The sequence below is a fragment of the Hypanus sabinus genome, chromosome 4 (genome assembly GCF_030144855.1).
Source record: "Hypanus sabinus isolate sHypSab1 chromosome 4, sHypSab1.hap1, whole genome shotgun sequence".
Lineage (NCBI taxonomy): Eukaryota > Metazoa > Chordata > Chondrichthyes > Myliobatiformes > Dasyatidae > Hypanus > Hypanus sabinus.
In genome coordinates, this window is record NC_082709.1 from 168188990 (window position 1) to 168208881 (window position 19892).

A 19892-nucleotide genomic window follows, 5' to 3' on the forward strand; every position below is an offset into this window, starting at 1 on the left:
CCCCTTGGCCTCCTTATTTATTGGCAAAAGAACCCCAGACTGTCTAGTCTCTTATAACTCAAGCCATCCATTATTAGTAACATACTTATCAATATTTTCTGTACCCTCTCTAACTTAATCACATGCTTCCTTTCATATGGTGACCAGAATTATTGACAATATTCTCAATGCATTCTTACCAACCGTTACAGAATAGTGCAGGACTTTCTGCAAGTTACACCGTATGCACTGACATGCTTCTATATCGTCTAACCTGCAAAGTAACCATGCGCAGAAGCAAAAACCTGCTACTTTGCAGATGATTGCAGCTTCAAAACCTTGCCATCAATGCCTCCTTGTGCATTTGGATCCTGGATTTCCTTACTTCCAGATCCCAGCCAGTTTGGATTGGCAACAAAAGCTCCTCCACGATTTCTGTCGACACGGGTGTGCCAGAGGGCTGTGTTTAGCCTGCTGCTCTACTTTCTGTACACTTATGACTGTGTGGCTAAGCATGGTTCCAATGCCATATTCAGTTTTGCCGATGACTCCACCTGTGGGCCAAATCAAAGGTGGTGATGAATCAGCAAAGAGTGGTGTCATCACAACAACTTCTCAAGACCAAGGAACTGTTTCTAGACCAGGAGAGGGAAATTGAAGGTCCACGAGTCAGTTCACATTGGGGGATTGGAGGTGGAGAGAGTCAGCAACTTTAAATTCCTGAGTATTACAGTTACAGTGGACCTGTCCTGGATCCAGCACATAAATGCACTTGTGAAGAAAGCACAGCAGTGCCTCTACTTCTTTAGGGGTCTGTGGAAATTTGGCATGACATCTAAGATTTTGACAAACTTCGATAACTGAATTGACTTTATTTCTTACATCCTTCACACACGAGTAAAAATATTTATGTTATGTCTCCATCTAGATGTGCCATGTGCAATCATAGTAATTTATAATAATTTATAATAAATAGAACAGTTAATGTAATATAGATTACACTCGAGAGTCCATCAGTCTGATGGCCTGGTGGAAGAAGCTGTCCCGAAGCCTGTTGGTCCTGGCTTTTATGCTGCGGTACCGCTTCCCAGATGGTAGCAGCTGGAATAGATTGTGGTTGGGATGACTTGGGTCTCCATTGATCCTATGGGCCCTTTACAAAGGTGTATAAAAATGTCCTGGATCATGGGAAGTTCACAACTACAGATGTGCTGGGTTGTCCGCACCACTCTCTGCAGAACCCTGCGATTAAGGGAGGTACAGTTCCCATACCAGGCAGTGATGCAGCCAGTCAGGATGCTCTCAATTGTGCACTTGCAGAAAGTTCTTAGGATTTGGGGGCCCATACCAAACTTTCTCAACTGTCTGAGGTGAAAAAGGCACTGCTGTACCTTTTTCACCACACAGCTGGTGTGTACGTGAAGTCCTTGGTGATGTGGATGCTGAGGAACTTGAAGCTGTTCACCCTCTCAGCCCCAGCCCCATTGATGTCAATAGGGGCTAGCCTGTCTCCATTCCTCCTGTAATCCACAACCAGCGCCTTTGTTTTTGCGACATTGAGGGAGAAGTTGTTTTCTTGACATCACTGTGTCAGAGAGATGACTTCTTCCCTGTGTGTCACCTCATTATTGTTTGAGATAAGGCCAATCAATGTAGTGTTGTCCCAAATTTAATTAGCAGCTTGGAGCTGTAGGTGGTGGTTCAATCATTGGTATACAGGGAGTAAAGGAGGGGACTTGGTATGCAGCCCTGAGGGGCTCTTGTGTTGAGAGTCAGAGGGTTGGAGGTGAGGGAGCCCACTCTTACAACCTACTGGCAATCCGACAGGAAGTCCAGGATCCAGCTGCACAAGGCAGGGTCAAAGCCTCTTAAGGCAGGGTCTCTGAGCTTCTTAACAAGCCTGGATGGAACAATGGTGTTGAATGCTGAACTGTTGTCCAAGAACAGCATTCTCACATAAGCATCCTTCTTCTCAGTGTACAGTGTAGAATATATTGACTGGCTGCATCATGCCCTGGTATGGAAACACCAATGCCTTTGAACAGAAAATCCTACAAAAGGTAGTGGATTCAGCCGAGTATCTGACAGGTAAAATTCTCCCAACCTTTGAGTACGTTTACATGAAACGTTACCAAAGGAAAGCAGCATCCATGATCAGAGCTCCCCACCACACAGGATGTGCTCTCTTCTCACTGCTGCCATCAGGTAGAAGGTACAGAAGCCTTAGGACCACCAGGTTAAAGAACAGTTTCTGGCCCTGAACCATCAGCCTCTTGAATAGAAGGGGATAACTACACTCAGTTGCCCCATCATTGAAATGTTCCTACAACCAATGATCTCATTTTAAGGACTCATCTCATGTTCTTGTTATTTATTGCCATTTATTTATATTTACATCTGCACAGTCTTCTGCATCCTAGTTGATCTTCCATTAATCCTGTTATAGTTACTATTCTACAGATATGCTAAGTATGCCCACAGGAAAGTGTAGGGTTGTATATGGTGCCACATATGTACTTCAGTAATAAAATTTACTCTTAAGCCAACACAAGGTTACTCCTCCACAAACTTGGTAGATTTGTGGAGGTTCAGTTTGGTTTCTTTGAATCAGATTTTATAATATGCTATAAGAATATTGGATCATTAATTATAAATGCAATGCAAATTTGAAATAATAAGGAACTTGTATATCTTGCTTACAATTCTCTTCATTATTCTTTCAAACTAATTCTAGAATAACAGGACTGCTACTTTTGATTTAATTCTTTTCTTTAGTAATAATTCCTGGGTTCTTGATTTTTAGCCACTTTTCTTCTATTACAGGACATTTTGCACAAATAAATAACTTATCTTACAAAAGTACTCACCATTCTATTCTCTGAAGGTTCCAGTACATTTGTAAGTTCATTCTGTTTTCCAATGATAAAACGATTGTGAAATGTTTCCGTATGTTCTTAAAATACTATATTATACACTATTAGGTGAACCTGTACACCTGCTCAGTAATACAAATATCAATCAGCCAATCATGTGGCAGCAAATCAATGTATAAAAGCCTGCAGGCATGGTCAAGAGGTTCAGTTCTTGTTCAGAGTAAAAGTCAAAATGGGGAAGAAATATGATCTCAGTAACTTTGTCTGTGGAATCATTGTTGGTGCCAGATGGGGAGGTTTGAGTAGCTCAAACTGTTGAACTGGGATTTTCACACACAGCAGGCTCTAGCGTTCACAGAGAATGGTGCAGAGAACAAAAAGTATCCAGTGGGTAGCTCTTCTGTGGGTGAAAGCATCTTGATAATGAGAGAGGTCAGACTGGAAGGTGACAGTAGCTCAAATAAACACACGTTACAGTCAGAATCAGGTTTAATATTACTGGCACAGGTTTTGAAATTTGTTAACTCAGTGGCAACATTACAATTAAGTACATAATAAATAGAGAAAAAATTACAGGAAGTGTACGTATATTAAATAGTTAAACTAAAAATATTGCTAAACAGAAATAATAAAAAAGTGACATTCATAGGTTCAATGTCATTTAGAAATCACGTGACAGAGGGGAAGAAGCAGTTCCTGAATTGCTGAGTGTGTGCCTTCTGTATCTCCTTCTTGTCTAACAATGATGGTCAGAGTACAACAGTGGTGTGCAAAAAAGTATCTCCGAAGAACACATTGAAAGTTGAACTGGATGCAAAAACAGCAGCAAAAGATCACACTGGGTTCCACTCCTTTCCTAATAAAGTGGCCACTGAGTTTAGATTGCTGTTTGTTTTTATTTCTTGTTTATCTTGAAGCGAGAAAGGATTATAGCACCAAATGAAGAATTCAACTTGGATAACCAACTGCTCATGCCAAATCAAATGGCATCATTAATTTTCAAAGTGCATTTTGGATAACTACAAATAGAATGTAATTTAATATATTTAGCTAGGACACAGTACTATGGTCTAAAGCAGCATTAATTCATTGAAGGACGCCTATTGTCTTTGCAATAATTGTAGGGAGACTTTTATTTAACATTAGAATATTACTGGGAAAATTGTTGACTTTAATTTTCACCATAAATCATTATCCCTTCAAGATATAACCTTTGATTATTAAATTGGAATTTTCATTCATTACACGAGAAAGTCTGCAAATGCTGGAAATCCAAAGCAGCACGTACAAAATGCTAGAGAAATCAGCAGGTCAGGCAGTACGGATGGAAATGACTATACAGTCGACTTTTTGAGCTAAAACCCTTGATACTGCCATCACCCACATCTTCTCCATTTCCCAAACACTTGCACTCAACCCATCTTCCTGCTGTCTAACGGTGATAGAGATCTTCTTATCCTCACCTACCACCCCATGAGCCTCTACATCCAACACGTCACTCTCTGCAACTTCCACCATCTCCAAAGGGATCCTACCACTGAACATATCTTTACCCCCCCCCACCCCCACCCCAGCCTTCCACAGGGATCTGTGCTTAGTTTCTTCGTTCATCCCTGCCCACTAACCTCTCTCCTGGCACTTATTCCTGCAAACAGCCAAGGTGTTACACCTGCCCATACACAGCCTCCAAACAGAAGGGCATCCCTTTAGAACAAAGATGAGGGGGAACTTTTTTTCTCCAGAGGGTGGTGAAACTTTGGAATTCATCACTACAGAGAGCAGTGGAAGCCAAGTCATTGGGTATTTTAAAGTGGATGTTAATGAGTTCTTGATTAATAAAGGAGTAAAAAGTTTTGGGGACAAGACAGGAGAATGAGGTTGAGAGAGATAATAAATCAGCCATTATGGCATGGCAAACTCACTGAGCTGAGTAGCCTAATCCTGCACCTATGCCATATGTGCGTATGGTCTAACAATTGCAGTGTAACACCGATCAGTATTGTCTTTGTGTTTAAATTTACACTAATTTGACATGCAGTTGTTTTTTTAACATAAGAATGAAGTGTAGAATAGTGAATGGGATGCTAATTCAAAGATAGAGAGGATGAACTTTTGAATTGTTTTAAATATTGGATGGTGGTGCATGTTGTTAATGAGGGAAGGATGCAGCAGCACCTAGCTTTAAATGTGGATAAATTGCCACACCTGGAGGAAATACATCACAGGCTGATCAAAGGAAATAGCTGAAGTGTTATTTTGAAGACCAGAGATGGTGGATCACAAATGCTCAGTCGGTTAAAAAGGGAGCAAGGGTTAATCCAAGGCATTACAGTCTATTTAGTTGAACTTTGATTGGCGATTTGTTGCTCGTCCCTAATTGCCTTCAAGAAGGAGATAGTAACTGTTAAACAACTATTGTGCAGCGTGAAAATCATCTGCAGGCAAAGATAGCCAATGCTGTGCTCCAGTCTGAGATATTTGGAACGGCTGAGGTTGTTATCAGTAATAGGAGAATGGAATTGGAGGCTGAAGGCATGCCTTTTGAACTTCCAGGTGTTCCCCTGAAATTGTCGTTCAAGTTCAACCTTTCACATATAAACAGCTAAACGAAAATGGTTCCTTTAGGGCCAAGGTGCAAAACACCACACATTTGGTCACAGCATATGTGGTTATGATACAGCATAAAATGTCACAAAGTAATATTAGAACAACTGGTTGAGTGGCATGGCCTGAAGACTGACAGGTTGACGTAAGTTGCAAGGTGCATATTTATGTAGGACAGCATAATATTACTGGCACTATTATAACAAAACAAGTTGGTGTGTAAATATGCAAAACAACAGCAATAAAAGGTGAAAAGTGACCATTACAGGATAAAGGTGTGTCTCAGAGTTGGAGAGTGGATGGGGGCACAGTGGAGTTCTGGAGGAAGAGTGAATGAGATGAGGGCTACCAAGCTAGTAAGCTGTACTACTGGATGCTGTACTGTATACAGGAGGGAGCTGTGGCAAGAACCTCTGGAGAAGCTTTGTTAAATATGGTGGGAGGAAAAGAGGAGCCATTGATACTGATGTATTAATTAATTGGAAAAATGGGCAATATTTCCATATATCCCATGGAGATGTTGCATTTTAGGAGGTCAAACATAGGAGGAAAGTATACTTTCTCAATTGACAGGACACCCAGGAGGATCAATGTACTGGTGGGTCTTGGGATCCAAGTTCATAGCTCTGTGAAAGTGGAAAGACAACTAGATAAGGTAGTAAAGAAGGTATATGGCGAGCTTGCCTTCACAGTCTCCAAAGTCAGTATAAAGTCAAGAAGTGGTTGAAAATGCTAGAAAACCATGATTAGGTCATATCACAGGAAGGATGTGGTGATGGAGATGGTCACGTGGGTTTTGCCTGGACTAGACAATATTAATAATAAAATATTGAACAAACTTGGTTTTCTTTGGAGCAGGAGGCAGGGTGTGACCTGATTAAAGTATATAAGGTTATGAGAGGCACAGATAGGGAAACAGAAGCTTATTATCAGGGTGGAAATGTCAAATGCACATGGGCGTTGCTTTAATATGAAATCATTTTAAAAGGAGATTTACAAGGCAAAATTGTTATTACATATGAGTGGTAAATGCGTGGAACGTGCTGCCGGGGAAGTGGTGGAGGCAGATATAGCAATGATTAAGGGGCATTTATATGGGCGCTTTGCCGGCCAGCGGTATAGTGGCACCTGCACTGTACTTCGAGGCAAGTGGTCCCAGTTTGAATCCAGCTGGTTCCTTGCATGCTCTCCATCTGTACTGGGTTGAGCGTCAAGCTAGCAAATCAGCCTGGTTAAAGAACAGACAAAGTGCTAACAGAAGTGTCGATGCCTACGGCACCACAAGGTATAAAAGGAACAACAATGATAGGCAGTGAATGGAGGGATGCTGATCATTTCCCTCGGTGTCCTGTTCAGCACAGAGCATAGGCCAAAGTGCCTGTTTTCACAAAGTTGGCATCAGGAGAGGTCAGTCCTAAATCACAGCTAGAGGAGAGGCACCTTGAAAGGATAGTATAATTGGTTCATTTCAGTTAATATTGAGAGATCAAGCAGAGGCAGTGAACCGTAACTGCTCATTATTGCTGCTGCATGAGGTAGCCAGTAGAACTTGGGTCTTCCAGTCTCCAGTTATTAGGACCATGGCAAACTACTATTTGCGGTACAGGTCCACAATCCTTTATCCAAAATTCTGAAATCCGAAAACCAAAGTTTCTTTCATGGAGTGTGGAGCGTGTCGTAACCAGGCTTGTTTGGCGCGCCAACAGCTGATGTCCCTCAGCTGTGATATGGCAGCACTAGCAGAGGCCACCAGACGTCAGTTGTGGCTCAGCGCTCGTACTGGTTACACGTGCTGGGCACAGATTTTGGCCTACAACGATGTTTGATGTAAATGAACCTACAGGTCAAGACTTTGAAGGATTTCGTGTCACTAATGAGAAGATGATGATATCAAACCTTGTAACTTAATGCTAAAATGTTATGGAACGAAAGTGTAAATAAGTTAGAGGAAGCTGACATCGAAGAAATGCTGAACATTGACAATGATGCACCTGTTGTGCATTCCTTGAATGATGGGGAAAAGGCTGAAATGGTGTTAAATACAGATAAGCATGAAGATAGTAGTGATGATGATGACATAGTGAACACAGGTGAAAAAATCCCCATAGACAATATGGTGAAAATGTGTGATCAGTTAATTGCTGGCCTTGAACAACGTGCACTTTTCAGTGAGCAAGAGATTATGGCAGTTTGCTCAGTTAGGGAGAGATTGATTAGATATAAATCTATGTTAATAAGAAAGATGACACACGAAGAAGTCTTTAACAATGCCGTCTGTTGTAGTGCTGCTTCATAACTTGAGAATCCTGTTCCTGGCCCATCAGGTACTTGTACAGTATGTAGCTTTGTTTGCCAGAGGTAATGCAACTTAACTAGAGGTACCTGTATGTATTTAGCTTAGTTTGAACCTGTAAATGTCCCAGAGTATTTACATTCTACATTTATTCCAATAAGTCATTTACCATGTGTTTGATTCGGTTCGTTTGAAGCTGTATATTTTTATGTTTTATTGAATGTTTTTGTTGGAAATAAAATATACTAGTGTATTTATGGTCTATAATTATACCACTATTTCATTTATCAGTATATTATTCTATAAATAAACTGAAATAGTATTTGTAGAAGAGCGTGGATCAGGAAAACCCGGAAGTTCTCTCTCCAGCGCTCATTGTTTGAGCATGTACAGACTTCTTTTCTTGTCATTATTCCCTAAACAATACGGTATAACAACTATTTACATAGCATTTACATTGTATTAGGTATTATAAGTAATCTAGAGATGAGTTAAAGTATACGGGAGGATGTGTGTAGGTCTGGAGCTCCCCCGGGTCCTAAAGTCCACCCACACTGAGACAGGTCAATTATCAATGCAATTACCAATTTTCTGAAATCCAAAAAATTCTGAATTCTGAAATGCAACTGGCTCCAAGGATTTTGGATAAAGGGTTGTGGACCTGTGCAACTACATCCTAATTTGGAACAGGATAAGAGCAACCTACCTTTCAGTAACTTTATTCTTGTTTCCACAGCTGCAGATTGACATTCGAGAAACTGACGTTGTAAGAGTTACGTGGAGCCTTGTGGACTGTCAAAGCTTAAAACTGAAGGTGACACCAAGAGTTAAGAAGGAAGTGAGTCACTAAGTTTTGATTTTTCTGTTAATTTATTTGTCTTTTTACTTTACAGTTTTGCTATTGTGAACCCTGGAGGTAAAATTCAGAGTAGGAGGTTCAGTTTACTTTGAGCTAAAAAAGAGACATCTGGTGATTTGGCAAAGGACTCACATCTTGAGGTTACAGCAGCAGGAAATTTTGCTGACTCTTTTGGAATGCCTCATCAAAAGCCCAGGCACCGAAGTCATTGTGACATTACTGTCAGCTGTGTTCAGGCAAACCTAGGCAATCAATCTGGGACAATCTGATCCAGTTCGCTTAGTTCCACACGTTAAATCATACTATTTAATCACCTTTTAAGCTTATTTTCACCTGTATGTAGTATGTGAGGGAGGAGCTATTACAACATGATTATCTGTGCAAGAAGCCACTTGCTTAACCTTAAGGGGGTAGAAATCTGCCCTCTGAAGTCTTTGAAGCTGAATTTTAAAAGCCACAAATTTCTTGTGGGTTGTGAATCTTCAAAATTCACAACTCTGCAAAGCTACAGGTGCAAAGTTGTACATTCAAGAATAGGATAGATTTTTGGACTATATTTTTTGGGTCAGTTCAGTAGTCAAATCAGCCTCAAAGCTGATCTACTTTTCTTGTTTCTTATGATTTAGTAATGCACCTTAAACATAAATTTGCTTATTATATAGAGAGCAAGTGTCTGCACAAGTTTACTGTAAGTGTTTTCTGAAAGGCAACTGGATAACCTGTCTGATTCTGCAATGCAATGTTCACTAGTGTTCCTGTCCTTATAAAAGTCATGTGGCTACACTTAATTCCTGTCAAACTCTTCCATTTTGCATTCTAGATAGTCGGAGTTTGAATGATAGCATTCAAATCACCAGTAGGTTGTGGCTAACGTGACTTGGAATGTTTTCCAGTTTATCACATTGGGCATTAGAATGGTATTTAGAAGGAGGAGTTGTTTGTGAATTGGTGCCTCATAAAGCTAGTTAAAAGCCATTTATTGTATTTTCATAGTAATGCATGCAAAATGCTGGAGGAACTCAGCAGGTCAGGCAGCATCTATGAAAATAAGTAAAGGGAGCTAGGGCTTTACTCTTTGGAGAGAAGGAGGATGAGAGGAGACATGATAGAGGTGTACAAGATATTAAAAGGAATAGACAGAGTGGACAGCCGGTGCCTCTTCCCCAGGGCACCACTGCTCAGTACAAGAGGTCATGGCTTTAAGTTAAGGGGAGGGAAGTTCAAGGGGGATATTAGAGGAAGGTTTTTCAGTCAGAGTGGTTGGTGCATGGAATGCACTGCCTGAGTCAGTGGTGGAGGCAGATACACTAGTGAAGTTTAAGAGACTGCTAGACAGGTATATGGAGGAATTTAAGGTGGGGGTTATATGGGAGGCAGGGTTTGAGTGTTGGCACAACATTGTGGGCCGAAGGGCCTGTAATGTGCTGTACTATTCTATGTTCTATGTAAGACTCAACATTTCAAGCTGTGACCCTTCATCAGGACTGGAAATGAAGAAGAAGCAGAACGAGCATGTGGAGGAAAGGGAAGGAGTACAAGCTAGAAGATGATAGGCAGAAAAGGTAAATGGCTGAAGTAGAAGGATTGTCGTAAGAGAGCAGAGTGGACCATTGGAGAGAGAGAGAAGGAGGGGTATCAGGGCGAGATGATGGGCAGGTGAGGAGAAGAGAAAACATTAAAAGGGAGACAGAATAGCGAATGGAAGAATTACTTGAAGAAATCTTTGCCCAATTATAATCAGTGTATCATCTGTTGCACCAGGGGTCACAACATGCCTGACCACTGCCACATTGCCATAAAGAATGCCTTCTGTTCCATCCCTCAACCGCATTTTGGGAGATGTGATCGTCTGGCTGTCCTCCTATTCGCATGCAGGCAGAGATTGAAGAGTGTGGCTCCAGAAGTCAGGACAATGAAGAGGTGGTTGTAGGAGGCAGAGGAGTGGCTATAGGACTGCTTTAAGTCAGTGGACGGCTGTGTTCAAGGACTTGAGAGATCTGAATGAATATGCCACAGATGTCACGGACTTTATAAAATTAATAATGGATGAGTGTGTCCCCACAAAATCATTTAGAGTTCTCCTCAGCCAGAAGCCCTGGATGAACCAAGAGGTCTGCAATCTGCTGAGTGCCAGATCAGTAATGTTCATAATCTGGTGACCAAATGAAATACAAGAGGTCCAGATCTGACCTCTGCAAAGCCATCTCCTGTGCAAAGTGGCAATTCTGACCTAAACTTGAATCGCAGAAGGATTCTTGCTGGCTTGAATACCATCATTTCCTACAAAGCGAAACCAAGTGACATATGTGACAACGAGATTTCATTCACAGATGAGCTCATTGTCTTTATGCTTCCTTTGACTAACAAAACAAGGATGGCACCTTTGCAAACTCGCACAGCCTCCTATGACTCTGTGACTTCTGTCTCTGAGGCTGATGTGAGAGCATTCTTCAGGAGGGTGAACCCATGGAAAGCATCTGATGTAGACAGAGTACTGAAAACCTGTGTTAAACAACTGGCTGAAGTGTTCACCAATATCTTTAACCTCTCACTTCAGCAGACTGAAGTCCCCACCTGCTTCAAGCAGTCTTCAGTTATACCAGTGCCCAAGAAGAACGTGGTAACGTGCCTCAATAATGTCCAGTAGCATTTATATCCACTGTGATGACGTGCTTTGAGAGATTGGTGATGAAGCACATCAACTCTTGTCTGAGGAGCAATTTGGATCTGCTCCAGTTTGCCTACCATCTCAACTGGTCAACAGCAGATGCCATTTCACTGGCTCTTCACTCAACCCTGGAACATTTGGTCAACAAAGATGCATACATCAGGATGCTCTTCATTGACTGTACCTCCACATTCAATACTATCATCCCCTCAAAACTTATCAGTAAGCTCCAAGACCTAGGCTTTGGCACCTCCTTGTGCAACTGGATCCTCACTTGCAAACCATAGTCATTTTTGATTGGCATTGACATCCCCCTCCAAAATCACCATCAGCACAGGTGCACTACAAGGCTGTTTTCTTAGCCACCTGCTGTACTCGTTTTATACTTATGACTCTGAGGCTAAGCACAGTTCTAATGCCATATTTAAATTTGGTGATGATACCACTGTCCTTGGCCAAATCAAAGGTGGTGACAAATCACCATATGGGAGGGTGATTGAAAATCTGTCTGAATGCTGCTACAACAACCTCTTAATGTCAGCAGAATCAAAGATTCATGACTACAGGAGGAGGAAACCAGAGGTCCATGAGCCAATCCTCATCAGAGGATCAGAGGAGGAAAGGGTCAGCAACTTCAAATTCCTTTGCATTATCATTTTAGAGGATCTGTCCTCGGCCGAGCAAGCATGTAAGTGCTACTTTAAAAACAGGCACAGCAGCAACTTTACTTTCTTAGACGTTTGCATAGATATACCATGTTGTCTGAAACTTTAACGAATGTCTATAGCTGTGTGGTGGAGAATATGTTAACTGGTTGCATCATGGCCTGGTGTGAAAACACCAGCGCTCTTGAATGGAAAAGCCTGTAGAAAGGTCATGGGTATAGGCCAGTCCATCACGGGTCAAGCCCTCCCCACCACTGAGCACATCTGCAGGGATGCTGTTGCAGAAAAGCAGCATCCACATCAAGGACCCACACCATCCAGGCTATGCTTTCTATCACTGCTGCTATCAGGAAGGAAGTACAAGAGCCTCAAGTCTCACACCATCGGGTTCAGGAAACAGTTACTGCCACTCAACTATCAGGCTCTTGAACCAGAAAGGATAACTTCACTCGCACCAGCAATGATCCCACAACCTAGGGCTTCACTTTGAAGACTCTGCAACTCATGCTCTTAATCTTTATTGCTTATTATTATTTTGTTGTTTTTTTTTTCTTTTTGTATTTGAACACTGTTGTCTAGCATACTGGTTGTCTGCCCTGCTGGTACAATTCTTCGTTGATTCTGTTGTATTTCTTTCTATTTACTGTGAGTGCTTGCAGAAAATGAATCTCACAGTTGTATATGATGACAGATATGTACTTCGATGATAAATTTACTTGGAACTTTGTACTTTTTAAGAAGAGGGAAGGGGAGGGGTTAAAATTGCTGGAAGTTGGAGAAATCAGTGTTCTTGCCATCAGGTGGAAGCTTCCAGATGGAATATGAGCTATTTCTTCTTCAACTTGAGAGTGCCTGATACTGGCAGTAGAGAAGGCCACAGAGTGACATGCTGGAACGGGAGTGGAAATTGGAATTAATATGGTTGGTCAGCCAGAATCCTGCTTGTTGTGGGTAGGTGGATGAAAGTGCACACAAGATATTCCTGTCCTATTTTAGCCCTTTCCTTGTCAAGTAGGGAAAAAGCTGAATCTGTGTGATGTTCACGGTCTAAAAGCATGAGTCGTTGAAGACTGCATGGTGTAAATTGGGCGTGGGAAGGAAACACATTAACCACATGGATGTACGAATTACAGAGAATTGGAGATTTGAGAACAATTCTATTCATTGTCTAATGTGCCTATCTTCCTGAGATGCTGAATAATCATTAAAGCTATTGTCAAATGAGGGCATGAAATTACTCAAAGTACATCCTATTTTCTGAAAAAAAGCATCAATTTATTTGCAATTTCAAGTTAGATGCACTTCTCAAAGTTGTGAATAAATTTCATCATTAACTTACTATTAGTCTCTTCACAAAATTTGGTTTAAGTTGGTGGATGTTTGAAGGTATAATGAGGCCATACCATACTTTTCTATGAACGTGAGCCCATTTCCAAATTTCAGCCACTTGTCTGAAACCAGATAAATCCCTGATCTCCCAGGATCTACTTGGGTGAGATCCACCAAAAGTTGGCACTGAAGGCATGTTTGATTGTGTTCTGAACCCTGTCTTTCACAGTCTTTCTTTTTCTCTCTTAGGTAGCAGAAAGGGATGCAGACCTGGCGACTATCCATACACTGTTGCAGGATATGCTAACCTCAGCCCGTCCAGTGGTTTTATTGTCTATGAAGGCTGCACCTTTAAAGGAAAATAATGTAAGTATGAAATTACTAAATCTGCAATGTGTTAGATTTAAAATACATAACTGTACTACATGAGGTCAGAATCCTTCACAGTAGAATTATAAATTGCCAAGATACATATTTTCTTAGGTTTGTAAGGCTTTATAAAGCATTGATCAGACTGCACTTGGTTAATTGTGAACAGTTGTCTAAAACAAAAGGATGTGCTGGCTTTGGAGGTATATTATAATTATCCTGGGAACGAAAGGGTTAACCTATGAGGAACATTTGTTGGTTCTGCACTTGTACTTGCTTAGTTTAGAAGAATGAGAGGGGGATCTCATTGAAACCTATCAAACATTGAAAGGCCTATATTTAAAGGACATGGAGAGGTTATTTTTTATAGTGTGGTATTCCAGGACCAAAAGGCACAGCCTCATAATATAAATACATCCCTTTGGAACAGAGATTATTTTACAGCCAGAGTTTGGTGAATCTGTAGCATTCATTGCTACAGAAGGCTGCGAAGGGCATGTCACTGGGAATATTTAACACGGAGGTTAACAAGTTCTTGATAATAAAGGAGTCGAAGATTATGAGGACAGCACAGGAAATTGGGCTTGAGACAGAATGTACTGTCCTCGCTGTGCATTGTGTATAAAGCTAGGCAAATAACCTGCACAGGAAATTATGTATATTTTTAAAAGTGATACAAAACAAATTGCATACAAAATGAACAGCGCCCCAGAGGCAAAACAAAGAAACTTAGTCAGCCATGATGGAATGGCAGTGTGGACTGAGACTGAATGGCCTAATTCTGCCTGTGTGTCTTATGAATTATTGGACTGGATCAAAACTGTGCCCTTTTAGCACTGTACCTCATAAATACCTGTAGCATACAAGTTCCTCCTTTCTGTGCTAAGCTTATGCCTGTTGGTAGTTCTCCTCTCAAGCTGACAAAACTGATACCAATGGCAATATGAGGTACTTACACAAAATATAAGGACGAGGTTAACGTAGCGCTTTGCCACAGCCAGGGAAGTCCTGTGTTGGCTCATGCTTGGAGTGCTTGATACTGTGCTCCACACCACGCCATGGAAAACATGTATTCACTTGGGAAAGAAGGCAGCAAGAGATTCTGCAGAAGCTGGAAATCCAGAGCCACACGTACACAGATGCTGGAGGAATCAGCTGATCAGGCAGCTTCTATGGAAGAGAATTAGCAGTTGACATTCTGGGACTGAGTCTCGGCTCGAAACGTTGACCGCTTATCACCTCCGTAGATGCCGCCTGACCTGCTGAGTTCCTCCAGCATCTCATGTGTGTTGCATCGGAATATCAGCGGGACCTCAGAAGTCACAATACAAGAAAAGGGCAAAACTGGTGACCAACTAATGCATCTGCAACACAGTTTAAGTGGAGTTTATAGCATTTGGAATAGATGTGGTAGGATAGGTAGCAGAAATCTTTAACTGCAGGGAAGGTGGTCTGCAGCAGATAGAACTAACATTAAGTTCAGAACAGTTTATTTATTTAGCGATACAGCACGGTAACAGGCCTTTCTGATCCTATAAGCCCACACCACCCATGTGACCAATTAACCTAAACCGCACGACTTTGGAATGTGGGAGGAAATTGGAGCACCTGGAGGAAACCCACTCAGTCACGGGGAGAACATACAAACTCCTTACAGACAGCGCCAGAATTGAACCTGAATCATCAGCATTGTGATAACATTACAGTAATCACTATGCTACCATACTGAAATGTACGGCAGAATTACATTCCCCTAAGAAGTAGTGGGTGGGATGTTAGTCCAGTTAGTAACTGTTGTTTCTAAGATTGCTGGGTTATTGCTAGACATGTGCATGATTTCGTTGGCTGGTTAAAGTGTTTACTCTCATCTTGATAAACGGAAACTTTAATGGAATGTTGAATGAAAGGCAAAGTCGAAGAAGCTGTGGAAATGGATTTGAGTCTCTTTTTAAGAAAGGTCTTGAGATAAGTTAGCCATTCAGAATCAGGCTCACTATCCGTCTTATATGATGTAAGATTTCTTTTGTGGCAGCAAGACATAAAATATATAAATTACAAAATTAGTAGTGCTAATAGCATGGTATGTCCATTAGCTCATGGACCGTTCAGAAATCTGATTGTGGAGGGGAAGAAGCTGTTCCTGATTCTCTGAGTGTGGGCTCTTCAATCTCTTGTTTCTTCTTCCTGACAGTAGTAACACAAGATCAAACAAGACAAAGGAGGAGACATAGGCCATTCGGCCCATCGAGTCTGCTCCACCACTTCACCATGAGCTAAACTATTCTCCCATCTAGTTCCAATTTCCAATTTCCGGCTTTTTCCCCATATCCCTTGATACCCTGGCTAATTAGATACCTATCAATCTCCTCCTTAAACACCCTCAATGATGGGACCTCCACAGCTGCATGTGGCAACGAATTCCTTGTCCCAGATGGTGAGGGTCTTTAATGAAGATGTCACCTTCATGAGGATCACAAGAGTGCTGAGTCTAAACCCTCTGCACTCTTGTGATCCTATTCACTGGAGCCTCCATACCAGGCTGCGATATAACCAGTTAGAATGTATTCCGCTGTACCTCCACAGAAATTTGCAAGCATCCTTGTTGACCCACTGAATCTCATCAAACTCCTAGAAAGGTAGAGCCATGGGTGTGCCTTCTTTGTAATTGCATCACTGTGTTGTGCCCAGGATAGATCATCTGAGATGTTGACACCCCAGATTCCTAAAGCTGACCCCAGTGAGGACGGCTACATGTTCCCTTGACTTCCCTACTTGACTAAGGTTCTAAAGGCATGAGTGAAGATGGGGAAGGTATGAATGAATTAGGCAGGAAACTTTAACAGATTAAAGCAATCTGGACAGTGAAGTGACATCAGGGAGGGATTTGGACAGACCATCAATGAGATTGTTGGGGTTAGTGCAGGACTGAAAAGGAGAACCAACTTTTTAAGCAAATGTGACTTCATGGAGTTTCGGTGAAGAGAAAAACCAGTAAAGCAAAAGTTAATTCAGTACATGTCTCAATGGCCACAACCAAAGCTGACACTGTTGAAATTAGATTAGTTAATGAATAATCTGGCTATTTTGGGGCAAGCGACCTTGGGGAATTTTGAAGGGAAATTTTATTTCTGTATTGAAGGTTGAATGACTGTGTGAGACTAAGATTGTTAATAGATTTAGGTTGCATGTTGTGGATAAGATTTGGATTCAGATAGGTCATGAAAAGTTAAGAAAGTTTGGAGACAAGCTGAAATCACTGCAAGTGACAGGGAATAATCAGCCACCTTGAGGGTGGCTGATGGAGGCAATCACTGCTGAGTCTCATATCCAATAAATAACTGAGCAGAGAATGCAAAGGAAGATCTAAGCTGGGTTAATGCACAGAAAAGTGTATTAAGTAGAGAAGGTGGATTGTTTTGTTTTTTGCAAATGATAGTTTTGATTTATTTTTAGCTGTAAGCAACTTCCATCATAATGAATGGCTTTAACTGCCCAAGTATGGTGCTAATCTTATACATGGTCTGTCATTCTTCTACAAAGTAAAACACTAGACTACACAGGGCCAATTTAGAAGCAAAATCCTAATTAGGTGAATATTCTTTGGCAGTATATAATTAACTAGATTTCTGTTGCAATAACCAATTCATTCTGACCTATGTAATTCTTCCTTCCCACTTTAGAAATTCCCAATCTCTCAGAATTTGCCAAATGTAGAGTTATCTTCACAGATCCTCTCACCTCCCAAGCCACCTAGAGCTCATGAACGGAAGCTTAAGGTGAAGATCATCAAAGTGGAGGGCCTTGCAGCTCCCGATATTGCTGGTAATCACGTCACCATGTCTAAATAGTGTACCGGGTACAGTTCTAACACAATGCATTTGCAACTTGAGCTGCTGTGCATTTGCTTAACTTGAAATACAAGCTTAAACAATTAAAATGTTAACATTTTAAAAATAATAGTTACATTAATAACATGTCTGTTATTCTGTTGTGTAATTTCTCCTTGGGCTGTAATGTTTTTAAATTCTGTTTCAGTCAACATTAGCTTTCATGTTTTGTGTGCGTTTGGTGTTGGCAGAGCATATCCATCCATACTGTGTCGTGGAGTTGGACAACCCAGTGCAGAAGGTGTCTAGTTCAGTGATGAGCAGTGTTTCCATTCCCCTGTGGGACCAGCAGTTTGTGTTGTAAGTATTGATTTTTTTTCCTCTCTCTCATTTTAAGCTGGCAGCTGTTTCCTGCTGTCACGGTTTTCTGATTTCTGTGGTGCTTCGAAACCTTGGATCGAAAGTCGTCCTGTTGGAGCACCTTTAAACTCCTGGCGCCGCTTTGGCAAAGAAAGAACTCCATAAAGCACAATGTACTCTCATCACATTCTCTGCAGAGCTGCTGTCTCTTGGGATATTTGACCTATTCAGATTGTCAGCATTCTTCCATTTGGAAATGATCAAAAATAGCTTTTATTTTACTTATTCTGGTTACCTTCTTGTGATTTTTGTTATTTCCCTCTACTATTAGGCTGCTGAGCCATTGTGGATAACTTCATTCACCTTAACCCTGAACTGATTTCTCAACCTATGGGCTCACTTTCAAGGATTTGTGTTCTCAGCATTATTTATTTATTTGGACATTTTGTTGTCTTTTGTACATCGGTTGTTTGTCAGTCCTTGTTTGTAGTTCTTCATTGATTGTATTGCATTTCTCTGGTCAGCTGTGAATGCCTGTAAGAAAATGAATCTCAGACTGGTATATGGTGACATATACATACTTTGATAATAAACTTACTTTGAACTTTAATTCATTAATTTTAATTTTACACTATTCTGTTTCTGAAGTTTATTATGTAATACAGTGAACTTCATTCTTGAGTTGAACAGCACAAAAATTGGCCACAATATCAATGCCAGCCATTTTGCTCATCTATATTTAATCACATTTACCATATACTTAAATGTTTTACTTATGCAAGTACCTTTCTAAATTACTCTGAAGCCCAGTGATTGCATCTGATTCCACCTATTAATGTGTTCCAAATGTTAATCCACTGTGTGTGTGTGTGTGTGTGTGTGTGTGTGTGTGTGTGTGTGTGTAAGCAAGCTTTCAGATCTGCTTTAAAATACCTTCCTCTCATGCTGAAACCTATGCTGTCTTGTTTTTGATATTCCTGCCATTATCATCTGCCCTATCTGTGCATTTCATAATTTTACTGTATACACCTCTATCAGAGCACCCCTTAGCCCGTTTTGCTCCAGTCTATCCAACTATCCCTATTAATAAAGTTCTCCAATGTAGAAAATAGCTGGATCTTGGAACATCTGAAGTTGGTGATCTTGGGGACTGATCCTAATAAATGATAGCAATATGCCTTTGACCATAGTATGAACCTGCTAAGGTGAGGTAAATATCTTTTAATGGTTTCTACACCCCATTCATTGTACCCAGGTTTGTAAACAAAATTGTCTTCACCTGTTGCTAAGTGGTTCTCTTACATTATAGAGCCACGCTCGGCAGTAACTTGTACATGGTTTTATAGGATTGCTTTTGTATTTATGTTTAACTGTTATTTTATGTTGCATCAGATCCTCAGTAACAATCAATTTGATCTCTTTTACATTTGTGTAGTGATGAACGACAAGAAGCAATCTTGAATTTAGTGATCTGTTCTCCCAGTGAATCTCTTTCCTTTGAGCTGACTTTAATTTGTTTTCTGTTAGTTGACAAACAAAATGTGATGCCGAGGTTATGTGCAGTATTTGTCATTTTGCTACAGGCAACACTACATTATAATCAGAGCTATAGAATACTTTGGGGGTTTAAATGGTTAATTGCTTGCTTTTTAAAAGTAAATCTGAGTCCACTGCCTAGAGTTTTTAAAATTGCAGCCTTGGGGGGAAAAAAATTGTTTTTCTGGACACTGAAGGAAAACACGTGATTTGGTGACTCGACAGGAAAGAAGATGGGGTGAAGGGTCACCCATGATCATACTGATTGGTAGAAAAGGCTCAGGGGATGTACAACTTCATCCTGCTCCAGTTTCTTGTCCCTTTATTATTGTTGCCAACTTTCCTCCTGCTGCCGTCCCTGGGGAGTCTTGCTGATCTTTTTATTTTGCAAAAGCATTTGTGTTTTTTTTAAAGGAATAAATCTAAAATATTTTATTTCCTTTTCTCTGCGTGTTGTTTAATGGTAGAAAGCTTGGCTTGTATACATACTCCTTGCTCAGAGCAGTGTGATTTCAGCAATGACACTGAAG

The 19892-nt window shown here is 40.8% G+C and overlaps 1 protein-coding gene across 1 annotated transcript in view; it reads left to right on the plus strand.

Annotated features, from left to right (window-relative positions):
• LOC132393467 (C2 domain-containing protein 2) overlaps positions 1-19892 on the plus strand; it is a 103851-nt gene that overhangs the window by 26467 nt on the left and 57492 nt on the right. Inside the window, exons 4-7 of the mRNA XM_059968738.1 lie at positions 8486-8587; positions 13520-13636; positions 17320-17461; positions 17718-17826. Coding sequence (XP_059824721.1) covers positions 8486-8587; positions 13520-13636; positions 17320-17461; positions 17718-17826 — 470 coding nt within the window. The remainder of the gene's footprint in view (positions 1-8485; positions 8588-13519; positions 13637-17319; positions 17462-17717; positions 17827-19892) is intronic.